We start from the raw sequence: 13,547 nt of genomic DNA, 5'->3' as shown, positions 1-13,547 counted from the left end.
TTGGACTGCAGATGGAGACTCATGTGACTGAATACTCATCCACTGAGCAAATAGCGAGCCAATATGGTGCAGTGTAGCAATTTTCAACCTTTTTCATCTCACAGCACACTGACAAGGCACTAAAATTATCAAGGCACACCATCAGCTTTTTTGACAATTGACGAGGCACACCGCACTGCTGGTGGCAGGCTCACATCCTGCAATGGCCCTACTAATAAATGACCCTCCCCCAAACTCTGCCGCACACTTGCTGGCCATTCAAAACCAATGTGCCCCAGCACACTAAATCACTGGTTTAGTGGTTGGAGAATGACTGGACCAGAACTGTGGAGACCTGGGGTAAGATCTCCACTCAAGCCACAAAGCTCACTAGGTGGCCTTGGAACAGCACCACCTCTCAGCCCAACCCACTTCACTCATGAGGCTAAGATGGGGCGGGAAAGAGAGAATCAAGTATGCTGCCCTGAGCATCATGGAAGAAGGGTAGGCTACAATGAAAGACAGTGGACCTTTGCTTTGTGATGGGTTTAGCAGATGATCAAATCACTTTACGATTGACTTTCCATCATGAAACATGGTTCACTATTCAAATAAGGTGCAGCGCAATGCTAACCTGCCCTGGAGCAGACAGACCAGTGGGCCTGTGCTGCATCCAAGGCAGGCTTGGGGCTGAAAGTGGCTCAACCCAAGGCAAGGGGAATTGCTTCCCCTTACCCCAGGTATAGCCACAGTAGCCGCAATGGGGCTACTTGGATCTGTGCCACCCCAAGAGGTGGCATAAATCCCAACAGCCTGGGATCGCCCCGGGCCACCTGGGAAGGGGGTTAAGATCTGGCATAATCGCTGGATCCTGGCCCCACCCCCCTCTCCCCACTCACCTGTCCCCAGGAAAGTCCTGGCCCCACCCCTGCCCCGAAATGCCTCCCTCCAGCCTCCTCCCCATCTTCCCCCCAAACTCCTGTGTTGGCCGAGTTGGGCCGGCACAACTCATCCTTTCACCGTGGCCCGCATTGGCACAGGGAGGCCAGTGCAAGTCTGTGCGCCAGCCTAACCCCACTTACGTTGGTGGAAAAGTGCTTTATGACACTTCCGTGACAACGATGGGTCATCTGGATTGTACCCTTATCGGTCGGGATTGTGCCCTTATTAACTTTACAATGGGTTCAGGATTGCAGCCAACAGGACTTTGTGGGTGGTAGATAAGCCAATCAGGGACGCGAGTGCAAGCATTTGGTGGCATCTTAGCCAATAGCAGTGTTTTTAACACTATGCGTGTGTGTCTGGAGGGAAGGATATAGCCAATGTGAATGCTGATGCTGATGTAAGCCTTCCAGGTTGCATCTCAGCTGGTAGTAACATTTTTAACATCTTGGCTATGTGTAGTGAGGGAAGAATACAGCTTTGTGATTTGTGTTTTATCATTATGACACTATGTAAACTGATAACCACGGCCCCTAAAGAGTACAGTGGGAACCTTTTAAATAACCTTTTGGAGAGTGAAATTGTTTAGCGCTGTGGCAGGAACTTCAACTTTTGAGATCTTGGAATGAATTACCAAAAAAATAATGCGTTACCGAGTTCACATTATAATATTTTCACAATATGATGGTGTCTCCGAAACGGATTACCATTGTAATGCAGGGGTCTGCTGTATTTGACATTTCCTGCACGTTGAAAACTTGACACCAGGGAGGTTTTCTGCCTAACCTCTCTGACATGCTGGCTTTCTATATGCAAGGATTTTTAAATGTTTGTATGGAGGAGCATTCAGTTATGTGAGTCTCCATCCACACTGTGTAATGCAACCCAGGCATAGGCTTCCCATCTCAGTGAGAATGAACCTGATTAACTGTAGTGCCAGGTAGCTCAAAATGAAATTGGTCTGCTTTATTGGTTGGTTGGCCAAACCAAAGGAAGAAGTTCAGCTGATGGCCAATCAGAACCTAAGAAAGATTGCTTTGATAGGGCAGTGTCCTAAGCAAAGTCTTCTGCTTTCTTTGGTCTTTTCGGAATTGCTGTGGGGTGGAATATTTTAAGAAAGGACCCAAAGGACCCACATTATAACACCACTGGCCTTGGCAACTCTTTGAAAGGGAATTCTACTGCTTGATAGGTTTTTATGCACGTGTTGATGTTTCTCATCACTTGGCAAGCACATCTAATCCGAAAGAAATCTCCGTAGTAAATGGAAAAAGAAAGGTTTGTCATTTGGTGGTGAGGATCTCAAATAAGGGCCACATTTTATCCAACTTTCCAGCCCTGGTGTAGCCATGCCAATGGGGTTTGCGCTATGTCCTTTGGTGGGAGTGTAGTTATGGAGGCCTCCACAAGGGAAGAGTTATTTGTTCACTTGCCTAGGGGTTGCACTGCAGCTGTACCGGGGTTGGAAAGTTGGATTGGATATAGGATTGGGCCCTAAGTCATTTTGTGCTATCCATAACACAGACTTTCATATCTAGGTGCCATGCATTGACCCGGTGTTACCCAGTCTCAGCCACGAATGTGCTAAGAATTTTCAAATTTCAAATTTCAGCATGCCTACCAACTTGGAGGAACCAATTCTCTACTCAAGTGGGCTGTATTGGAGGAGCCAAATCTATTGATATCATTGGCAGGTGAGCTCCAGTATGTGTGAGAAGAACTGGGCCAAGCACCAGAAAATGTCACTTGCTGTAAAGGCGAGTGTCTGAGTGCTGCTGCAAGTGTGTCCCAAGAAGGGACACCATTAGTACTCAGAAGGAAGTAGGTAGATGTGGTTGGAGCAAGTGTCATGTACAATGCATGCTTGGTTGTCAACAGAGGGGAGGGAGCATGATTTCGGGGACATACCTTGCAAATCAATAAGCCTATTTTCTCCCCTTATGGATGGTTTAGAGATTGTTGAGATGCAGAGATTGTTGTGATAGTTTAGAGATTGTTGAGGTGCCAGCTGCCTCTCCTGAGGCCTTGGGAAGTGGTAAGCGGAAATATGCAACAGCCACACCTTGCCAGTGCCACAGTGTGGCATAAATCAAGGTGGCAGGAGCTCTTTATAGCTCAAGAGTAAAATAGCACGGAGGAGTCAAGAGCTCTGGCAACATGCCAGGATAATGGGCTACATAAAATATAAATTATGTATTTCTCCCGTGCCAAGTTCTCACACCCACATCTTTCGAAAGGATGCTCGGGAACGCAGGGTGTTAGAAAAAAAAAAGAATAAAGGCACAGGAGAAGAAAAAGGCCTTTGTGAAGATCTGTCTGCAGGAGTATCTCCAAAAGGAGGTTATGAAGGGAGGTGGAGGGCGTCCTATATTTTATGTGACCAGAAAACCCAAATTCTTTAATCGAATGGAGTGAGAGATTTGCCTGAGCTTCTTCAATCAGCACACTTCATGATGGTTTCGGAGTACAAGGTTTTTGTAGCATTTGGAATTCCTGTGTCAGGGAACGAGGCGGCGAAAAGAACAGAGCAATCTGGATGCTGTGGGGAAACACGCATTTTTGTGTGGTGCAACTGAATACATGCGGCTGCCTCTCTGCTGAGTCAGGCGCTTGGTCTACCTCGGTTAGTACTGAACTGTGCTGACCAGCAGGCTTTTGGACCAAGGTTTAGCCCTGCCTGGAGATGCCAGGAAAAGGAACTGGAACATTCTGTAAGCCCAGCAGAGTACTCTATCACAGCGTTTCGCAACCAGTGGTATGTTTACCACCAGTGGTACTTGAGGTGGTGTCCAATGGTATCCATGGCCCCTGATGCCTGGCAGCAAGACCAGCAATGCAACTCAACAAGCAGCAGTAGGAAGCTCAGTGGGCAGAGCTCCAGCATGCACTTTTCCACCCTCTCAAAAATGGCCTCCCATCTGCCCTGGGCCTCTTGCTGGTGTTTGTCACGTTGTGTCTAGCATCCCGATCATCGCCAGTTACTTCTGGTGGTACTTCCAATAGGTGGACCACGTGAAGTGATATAGCAGGGGATAAACATTGAGAAACGCTGCTCTACCACTAAGCTATATCTCAGGGGTGGCCAAACCACAGCTTAAAAGCCACATATGGCTCTTTGACATATAATGTTCGGCTCTCAGAAATACATTGGCTGAGCTCCTTTTTGCATCACGATTCATATAAAAGGGTAAATAAAAATGATCACGCTTTTAATTATTTACCATCTATGAAGTGAGAGCCCACTGGATTAAAACATAAGTTTAATGTTCATGGTGAGTAAATATATTTAAGAATTTAAATGCCTCTTAAATATTGTGGCTCTCAAACATTTGAAGTTTATCACACGTGGCTCTTAAGTTAAGCGAGTATGGCCACCCATGCTATAGCCTCTCCCCATCAAATTTGGTTTATGGCACCAAATGATAAGATGACAAAATCCTTTCCCTGATGAACTCATTTATTACATGAAGGGAGTTTTTTGCATGGGGGAGCATTCACAAAAATGACCCCTTCCACCAGTTTTCTGAAGCGGGACAGTCAAAATGCAACCATCTTAGCTGTGCATCCTTCTTTTACGTAATGTGTCGATTGATAGCAAGGCTCTGCTTGTCAAGCAGGCCACAGTTTGTTCTTGGAGTTCTTCTGAGGACAGGATGTTCTCACCAAGTGGGGGGAATGCACTGTGCCCCCTCCCAGAGGCATTCTCAAAGCCGTGAATGGAGAGGACAGTCTTGCCAGTGCTGTGAGTGAAGGTGATGGCTTTTTTCAGCCAAACACTTCAGCGAGAGAGACTTTCTCAGGGAGAGAAACATGAAGTTTCATGTTTGGATTAAGAAACAGGTGGGGGAAAAAAATCTGCTGCCTGATTGGTATCCTGTTGATCGAATGTCACACGTCTAGTTGGCTTTCAGCATTCTAAATAACGACAGATCGCTTCATCTTAACATCAGGAAAACAGCCCAGATTTCACCTGTTACTGCCAGAATGAATTGACTTTCCTTCTTCCCAGAGGACACCCTATGGGCCCATCTAACAATGTCTCTGGCTCTGTTGCTGATTGGGTAGTGAAACTAATAACAGTGAGATGCTGGAATCGATAACTCAGTTCTGAAGTGGGATGGCAGAGAGGGAGGCAATGAGGTCGGAAACATCAGTGGTTGTTGAGAAGAAATGGGGGGCATCACCATGATCAGAGGGACGGATCTCTCTGATGGATGGGAACAAGAAAGGACATCATGTGGCTTATTCAACAGCTGTCTACTTGATCGTTTGAAAGTTAACATTAATCTTTGATGATATGATGCTGGGTTAGCAAGTCCACTGATGTCAAACAACCAGCCTGTTCAGAAGAAGATGATGCAAAGAACCCCCTAGAGATGCTGAACGGGGATGATCTATTCTTCTTAAGGTCTTTTAATAATTACATAGAGCATTTGGCTTCATTTGGAAGGATGATATCCCTCCCCCCCCTCCAAAAAAAATTTCTTGGTTCTATAGCTTGGAGATTCTATTTATCCAATATTACTTATCTGCTAGATTTCGCTTTCCAGCTCGTGCCATCCAAATCTTGTGGCGTTGAGTTCCACAAGCACACGCTAATTAGGTCGATCAGCATTTGTTGCCACATCTGCATCAGAGGTGTTTATATATTGTATACACACCACATCTGCATCAGAGGCGTTTAGATATTGTATACACACTTTAGTACAATTTGTGCCCAAATCCCTATTTGGAAGTATTTGGCCGACAACCATTTGTGACTTGGTTGCAAGCCATTCCTGTCTTGGACGGAAGTAGAATATCTATCAGTCCCTTCAGTTGCACAGTTTCCTTCCCTGTTGAATAGACCAGGGAAGAGAAACCAGCAGAAGTGAGAGGTAGGAATTAGGGTTTACTGAGCAATTCAGATAACGATGCTGGGGTGAACCAATGTTTCTAATTTAACTTTTAATTAGAGAGGCCACAACTGCAATTCATATTGAGTTGGTTTGGATTTGTGTTTAAATCAGGGGAGCAAAGGGTTGCGAAACACCATTCCAGTTTTGCCACCACCACCTCATCGTGTCCTCAGCTGCCCACATGTCTGTGGTGGTGGTGGTGTAGAGTGATGTAATGTGTGAATCAACCAAACCCAGATATGGCTGGCATGGATTTCCACAATCTCAGCGGCACTTTCTCTGAAAGAATCTATACAATGCTGCCAGCCGCATCCAGGGTCAGCCGGTTCACACATTACATTTCTCTACACGAGGGTGCACTCTGGATCAGATAGGTCTGCTTGTTGGTTGAAGTCCTAAGTGAGACAGTCCTCTGAAGACACATTGCAAGCTGAGATGGGACGTTGATCAGAGATTGGATCCATTGGATCCCTCAACAGTTGAGTGTCGGGAGTCTCCTTTGAACTCCTCATCACTTTCCCCTTCCATTCATCTCTCCCATGCCTTGTTATCCTCTTCTTTCCCTTCCATCCACCTGCATTTCCATTGCCATCCATCTCTCCCTTTATCTCTCGCAATCTGGTCCTCCATCTTCCCTAATGCATCCGTCTCCCTGTCAGGTTTTTCTCTTGCCTTCATCCATCTCTCCCATCCTATTTTTGTCCATCTCAGTCTCGCTGCTGCCTCCCCCTTCACTTCTCCCATCTCTGCCTCCATCACTCCCTTCTCCAGGTCCATGTTTCATTCCTTCTCCCTGCTTTAGTCCTGCATGATCTACTGCTCACCATCTCTCCCCCTTCCCTTTGCATTATATCCATAGGTCTTTCAGCCCTTCTCTTTTCCTCCACCGACCTCTTTCACTCCTTTGAGCCTGACTTTCTCTCCCCATCCTGATTCTTTTCCCACCCACCTCTGGCACTCTTGGATTTCCTCCCTCTTGTCCATCTTTCATCTTTACATCTCTCCCCATGACTCCTTTGCCCATCCTTCCATTCAGATCTCTTTGCCTGGGTGCCTGTGTTCCATCCTCTGTCAATCTATACAGATACATTTTCATTCAATTTCTCCCTGCCCTTTCCTTCGCCAGCTCCAGTGTTACTGGATCCCTTCATCTCTCTCCTCCATCATTCCTCTCCTGTGCATCTGTCTGTTGCCACTCTCATTGACTTCATCTCTCCCAGAGGTCTGCCTGATTCTTTGCTCACCACCCACAGCTCTGTGCCCAGTCTGTGCCCGCCTCCGCATGGCACTCACCTGCTGGTACCCCCAATCCTCTGGGGCAAATTCACTCCCCACTGCCTCAAACTGGAAGTTGATGTGCGGTGCCTGGTGCAGAAGGAACGTCCACCACGATGCTCGGTACCCCTGGGGGGACCCCATCACTCCTACACCGGCCACCTGGCACCCCAAGGTTGCTCACCGCGCTGGGTGCCGGCCACCCATGCTGACACAGGGATGGATGTGGGGGAATGGTGTGTAGGGAGGCAGTGCAGAACATCAGGGCTTCTCCGCTTGGGATGTTGGGGAGGGGGGAATGATGGTGGGAAAATAAGGGGGGGTTGATTGAGCAAGGCACGGTGCCATCTAGTGGACTCCTGCTGCATCACTGGTTTTTCAACTAATCCTTGCCTACCCTACCTCTCAGGGAGACTGACTGATGGCTCCCTCAAGTGGATTGATCTATTTATAGCAGGAGCCATGAGTTGGATTTGGGGGGGGGGGAAGAGAGAGAACACCTCCCACTAGCAAAACTTCACAAACTTTTCAGTTACTTCACCCAGTTCATTGTATTCTACTAGACTGTAATCAGGAGGCCAACATCCAAAGCCCGCTAACTAGATCGGTTGTTGTGGGGGAAGCATCCCACATTTTTTAAAAAAAAATCCTACATGTGGAATTCCCTTAACCCAGTGTTTCTCAAACTGTGGGTCGAGACCCACTGGGTGGGTTGCGAGCCAATTTCAGGTGGGTCCCCATTCATTTCAATATTTTATTTTTAATATATTAGAGTTACTGCTCCTATGGTATGTGACAGCATTTGAGGAAATGTGACAGATCTCGTACTTTGAACAGGCTACTGTGTTTATGCTTTTAACAATGATAGTCAATGGGACTTACTCCTGGGTAAGTGTGGGTAGGATTACAGCCTAGGATTGGTAGAAATGTTCCTGTTTGATGATGTCACTTCTGGTCCTGACATCACTTCTGGTGGCCCCTGACAGATTCTCATCCTAAAAAGTGGGTCCTGGTTCTAAAAGTGTGAGAATCACTGCCTTAACCAGTTCATCAGCATAGCCAGGGATCAAGAACCAAGGGCAGGAGGTCTGGTCTAGAGGGTAGAGCCTCCATCTGCCTGAAGATAACATCCACAAGGTCGCCAGTTTGAGGCCACCAGCACCGTGCGACCTTGAAGCAGCTGACAAGCTGAAACCGAGCTATTCCATCTGCTCTGAGCGTGGGAGGATGGAGGCCAGAATGTGAAGCCAGATCAGATTGAAACACCTGAATGTAGTGGTTCTTGAAAGAGAGAACCTTCTTTCAATTGTAAAAATCCCTATTTAATAAGGGATTTGGATAAGCCTGCCTATGTAAACCACCTTGAATAAAGACCAAGAAAGGCGGTATATAAATACCTGTTGTTGTTGTTGTTGTTGTTATTGTTATTGTTATTGTTATTGTTATTGTTATTGTTATTGTTATTGTTGTCCCTGTAATTTTAAAGTCTTTTCTCAATTATCAAATGTTCTTTGACAACCAGCAGCAACTGTTACCTTGTAGATGCCTAATCTCATCTGAACTCGGAAGCTAAGCAGGGTCAGGCCTGGTTAGTACTTGGATGGGAGACCGCCTGGGAATACTGGGTGCTGTAGGCTTATACCATAGTCTTTCCAGACTGAAGGTTGCCAAGCATTTGACAACTAATAAGCAGTTGCCTCAGGATAAAGCAGCTCTCTCTGTTTCTATTAACATTTAAAATACGGATGCAAAGAATTCCATCATATTCTGAAGATGCCTTACGGCAGTGGTCTTCAACCTTTTCCATGCCAAGACCCTATAAATAAATAAATAGACTGGGGACCCTCGGTTGGTCCTGACCCCTCCTGGGACCCTATCTGCCCACTCCCTGCCCTCGTCACTGCCCACTCCCCACCCCTGTTATGCCCTCTCAACACTGTTCACTGTAATGAAATATTCTTATTAGAGAGAACTGAAAAAGTCACCTGGAAGCCTGGCACTAGTAGAAGCTATTTTAGCACAACTGGAAAGAACCTGAGTAGGACTGGGGCACCATCTCCTGGTACCGGAAAGCGTCCACCAGAAGCCTTCCCCTTTACCTGGTGGTGCTTTAGTCCAGTGGCCTTCAACCTTTCTTTTTCCTGCAAGTTGCCGCAACCCCACAACTGAGGCTTCACAACTTCATTGGGTTCCTGAACCCAAGGTTGAAGACCACTGCCTTTTGCCTTGAAGAGACCCTTATGCAGACCACAACACTTAACATGCAGCATTCTAAGGGCCCAGTCCTATCCAACTTTCCAGCACTGAGGCAGCCATGCCAATGGGGTGTGCGCTGTATCCTGCATTGAGGGGGTCAGTCACAGAGCCTTTCAAGGTAGGGGAACGTTTACTCCCTTATCTCAGGGTTGCATTGTGGCTGCATCAGTGCTGGAAAGTTGGATGGGATTGGGCCCTTAGTTTCCTGACAATATTATTCCCACTGCTTAGAAAGAGCAGAGGTTAAGGGAACTGCTTGGCCTTGCTTTTTGCCTTCAGGCTCCTTGAGAAACAATGTCAGAACAAAAGACTTGTGTAAAATGAGATGCCTCCTTTCCTAGTGCAAGCATATCTTATTTCTGCAGCTTCTGGTTTCAGTCGTCTGTGAGGGTTGTGTGGGGCTTCAGCCATCTTCCCTGAAAGCAATTTCAGCCACACTGAGAAATACCTGGGGGTGTGTGGGATATGTCAGAGGGTGACGGACATGAAAGGTGTAGAGAGCCAGGGTGGTGTAGTGGTTTGGGAGGTGGACTTAGACCTGGATGATCCAGGTTCAAATCCCCCCTCAGCCACAAAGCTTCCTGGGTGACCTTGGGCCAGTCACTTTCTCTCAGCCTCACCTACCTCACAGGGTTGTTGTGAGGACAAGAAAGAGGGGAGGAGCAGCTGTGTAAACCGCCCTGAGCTCTTTGGAGGAAGGGCGGTATAAAAATGTGAAAAATAAAAATAAATAAAAAATAAAGGCAGGGTCACCTGCATGACTGTGCTCTTCAGGTGCTCTTGAAATAATCCTTGTGGGCCTCCTTTTATGTAAAGGCAGCTTGTCTTTTCAGTTCAGTTGCTACAATAGGGGATGCAACAGCTGGATGTGCTCAGCTAAAAAAGCTATGTGGGGATGTATTCCATCTTCAGTCAGAGAATCTTTCTATTGACACAAAATCAGTGGTTCCCAACCTTTAGGTGCCCACAGACCACCATTAGAGTTGTTGTGGACCACATGCAATCCCCCTCCATCCCCACCACACAAAAAAATACAATTCAATTTGACCACTTCTGAGGGTCTCACGGACCACTTGTGGTCACCGGATCACAGGTTGGGAACCACTGCACAAAATGCACACAGAGGGAACAGGCCTGAGGTTCATTCATGTCAGTGCTCAGAGCTGGGAAATGTGACGTAATAATAAAGAACAGTGCTTTGCACATTTATAGGGTGTGTTCCTGTGCCACAGAAAAACCACAATTAGACCTAAAATGTCTGTCATGAGGAGGAAGCAAGAACACAGACTACACACTGTGGTTACCAGACAGGCCAAGCTGCTGTTCCTCTCATTGCCAAAAAGACTCATTTCACAGGAGGGGTGGCTGTGGCTAAGTGAAAGGGTGACAGAACTGGCCACAGTCCTGAGGGTCATAGTACTTAAACCAGACTATTCAACCGCATCTCCTCATTGAAGGTTGAAGTTCCCTCAGCGGGTCTTCTCTGGCCTACACTGGCTATTTTGCTGGTGCAGACTGGAGGGGCTCCATGTTAGGCTTTTCAGCCTGACATGGCGCACTGGATCCGGTGGAGCAAGACTCTGCCGGTCCCACCCTCTCCCACCCCAGTTCCTTCCTTGTCTTCCCTCCCCTGCCCTCTCCCCACTCCCCAAATGCCTTCCTCCCCACCCCAACAAACTTTACTGCCACCCAGAGCTCTTCCCTTGCTCCAGGTGGTGCCTGTTCGGTGCTGGGCTCAGTGCCAAGAGGCACTGGGCTGGCACTGATGGTGCCATAAGTGTGCTTTACGGCAGGGTTACAAAACCCAGTGCTGGCAGTATGCTCATACGACCAATGCAGAAGAGCTTAGGAGTGGGCTCTAGATCCAGAGCAGTCAGCAAAGGTTGATGTCACGGGGTGGGGAAGTCAGTAGTTCCTCCAAGTCTTTTCACCAGAAAGAAGGTGGAAGAGAAAGAAATACTAATTCTCTGGAGGAAAAAACCCACGAAACAGGTCTTAGACTCCTAAGAAATGAGTCTGTACAGGACTGGCTTTGCCAGGCAGCAACTTGAAATAGTCATGTGGTGGTTGTCAACCTTCAGTCTCGAAAGACTTTGGTATAAGCCTACAGCACCTGGCATTCTCAGGCGGTCTCCCATCCAAGTACTAACCAGGCCTGACCCTGCTTAGCTTCTGAGATCAGACAAGATCAGGCATCTACAGGTGACCAACCCATCTCTCTGCCATCCTCTCCAAGCTGCAGCTCCTCTGGGGGCTCCATACCTCTTCCGACTTGCTAGAGTAAGTTGGAAGAGGATTACTATGACAACAGCCTCCTTCTCCCCCCAGGGCTGCTGGAGGATGGGGGAGGGAGGATGCCAAGCAGGCAGAGAAAGGTGATTTGGATCCCTCTCTCCTTCCCTTTATTTATGGTGAGCATGATGGGCCAGACTTCTTGCTCTGTACTGCTTCTGCTTTTTCCCAGAATCCCCTGCTCCTGTTCATTTCAATGCTTTTCTTTGTGTATAACAATTCTATCCTTACTCTGCTTTATTATATAAACTTTCACAGCTATTATTAGTATTATTATTTCATGCCATCAATGTACCCAGAGGTTTGTACAGAATGGAAAGACAGGTCCCTGCCCCATTGTGCTTACAATCTCGAGATATTGAAACAACAGTGTGGGGGGGAAGGGATGGAGGGAGAGGTAAATAGAGGAAGGACTGAAATGTACTTGACTTCGTACTGTACGGAATGGAGCAAGCAATTTGTATCAAAGCCCAACATATTAAGATATGATATTGAGAAGCGATTTTAAGGAAGCAATGGGGGAGAAGCAGGTCTGAGCACAATTTGAGGATCTGAACTTTTAAACATGCAGCTTAAAAGTCACAGCTGGTATATCATTTTCCTTGGGAAGGGGAAGAGACATGGGTTTAGGCAACTTAAACTCCATTTCCTGAAAACCAAAACAAAGGCTGATCCTGAGAAGAGTTCCTCTTTCTCCTAAACTGGGTGTATATTTATCACTCATGTCTTGCAAAAGAAACAGACTCCATTGCCTTGGAATGCCAGACTTTATTTCCATAAGAATGTCTCCTATCACCAAGGAAGGAATTCCCAGTGGAGAGCAGGCTCATTCATTAGGCAGAGTGAGGTAGCCACCCCGGAGACAGATTTTAAGTTATCAAGAAGTAGCAAATGGTCAAAATTAGTACTTCTAAAATTATTTTTAACATGCTGTGTGTTGCAAGAGGTGCTTGTTACCAGTTTCGCGTCAATCACGAGTTGCATAAAGCACATTCTTTAGCAATGAGCATGCTTCTTTAACCTCCTCCATGTCCTTCCTGCACTCTCTTGCTCTCCCTTTGCTGTTGTACAACCTCCTGGTTGCTGTTCCATCAACTCATGTCTTCCTGCTTTGTCACAGAGTTCCTCCACCTACCTATATTTCCCTAACTCAAAGTTCCATCTATGTTTAGACCAGTGGTTCCCAACTTTTAAGAACCTGCAGACCATTGAGGCAAAAATTAGAATTGTCATAGACCACATGCAACCCTGCACCGCACACCCCTGCACACAAAAAATACAATTAAATTTGTAATAATTAGAGAAGATCTATTAGAGATTTGTTAGAGTTATTATTGATAGAGAAGATCTGTGGGTTGCTACTTTTGTTTGTGGCTGTGGGTGATTGATTAACTTGTCTCCCAAGTTAGCACTCCCCCAAAGACTACCAGAGAGGGTTGGAAATGAACCAACCAAAGCCATAGCTGACACTTCAGTGCTGGCTGTGGTTGGTCAATTCTCTGCTCTCTCTGGTGGTCCGTGGCAGAACTCTTGCTCAGTGAAATGCTGGAAGTGATCAAAGGCCATCTTTTTTTCTGCTGAGACCTTGTGGACCACTTCTCAGGATCTCACAGACCACCTGTGGTCCACAGATCACAGTTGGAAACCAGTGAGAATGGGGGCCACCATTCAATTCATTACCTGAGGGGAGAAAACCTCTTGGGCCACCTCTGCTTTGAGGTCTCAGTCCTTTCAGTTAATTCAGATCCCCCTTGGTCCCAAAGATGAATTCCTCCCCTTGGCAAAGAATCAGGAAACACAGGATCTAGTACATGCTGAACTTTCACAGAATTGTAAATGTGGATGTTGAGAGAAAGAGAGAACGGTTCACTTCCTCTAGCTTTTTTTTTTTTGGCTGCTGCTGCA

The 13,547-nt window shown here is 46.8% G+C and overlaps 1 protein-coding gene and 1 pseudogene across 3 annotated transcripts in view; one reads left to right on the top strand and one right to left on the bottom strand.

Moving 5' to 3' along the window:
• Nucleotides 1-12,693, bottom strand: part of TTYH1 (tweety family member 1) — a 74,789-nt gene extending 62,096 nt beyond the window's left edge. For all 3 annotated transcript variants that reach the window (XM_066628121.1, XM_066628119.1, XM_066628120.1), the window contains exon 1: nt 12,600-12,693. In XM_066628121.1, the coding sequence (XP_066484218.1) occupies nt 12,600-12,635 (36 nt within the window). In that variant the 5' untranslated portion in view covers nt 12,636-12,693. The remainder of the gene's footprint in view (nt 1-12,599) is intronic.
• Nucleotides 8,612-8,731, top strand: LOC136655053 (5S ribosomal RNA; annotated as a pseudogene).
• Nucleotides 12,694-13,547: the final 854 nt, after the last annotated feature.

This window comes from Tiliqua scincoides, chromosome 5 (assembly GCF_035046505.1).
Source record: "Tiliqua scincoides isolate rTilSci1 chromosome 5, rTilSci1.hap2, whole genome shotgun sequence".
Lineage (NCBI taxonomy): Eukaryota > Metazoa > Chordata > Lepidosauria > Squamata > Scincidae > Tiliqua > Tiliqua scincoides.
This window is presented reverse-complemented; position numbering and strand designations above follow the sequence as displayed.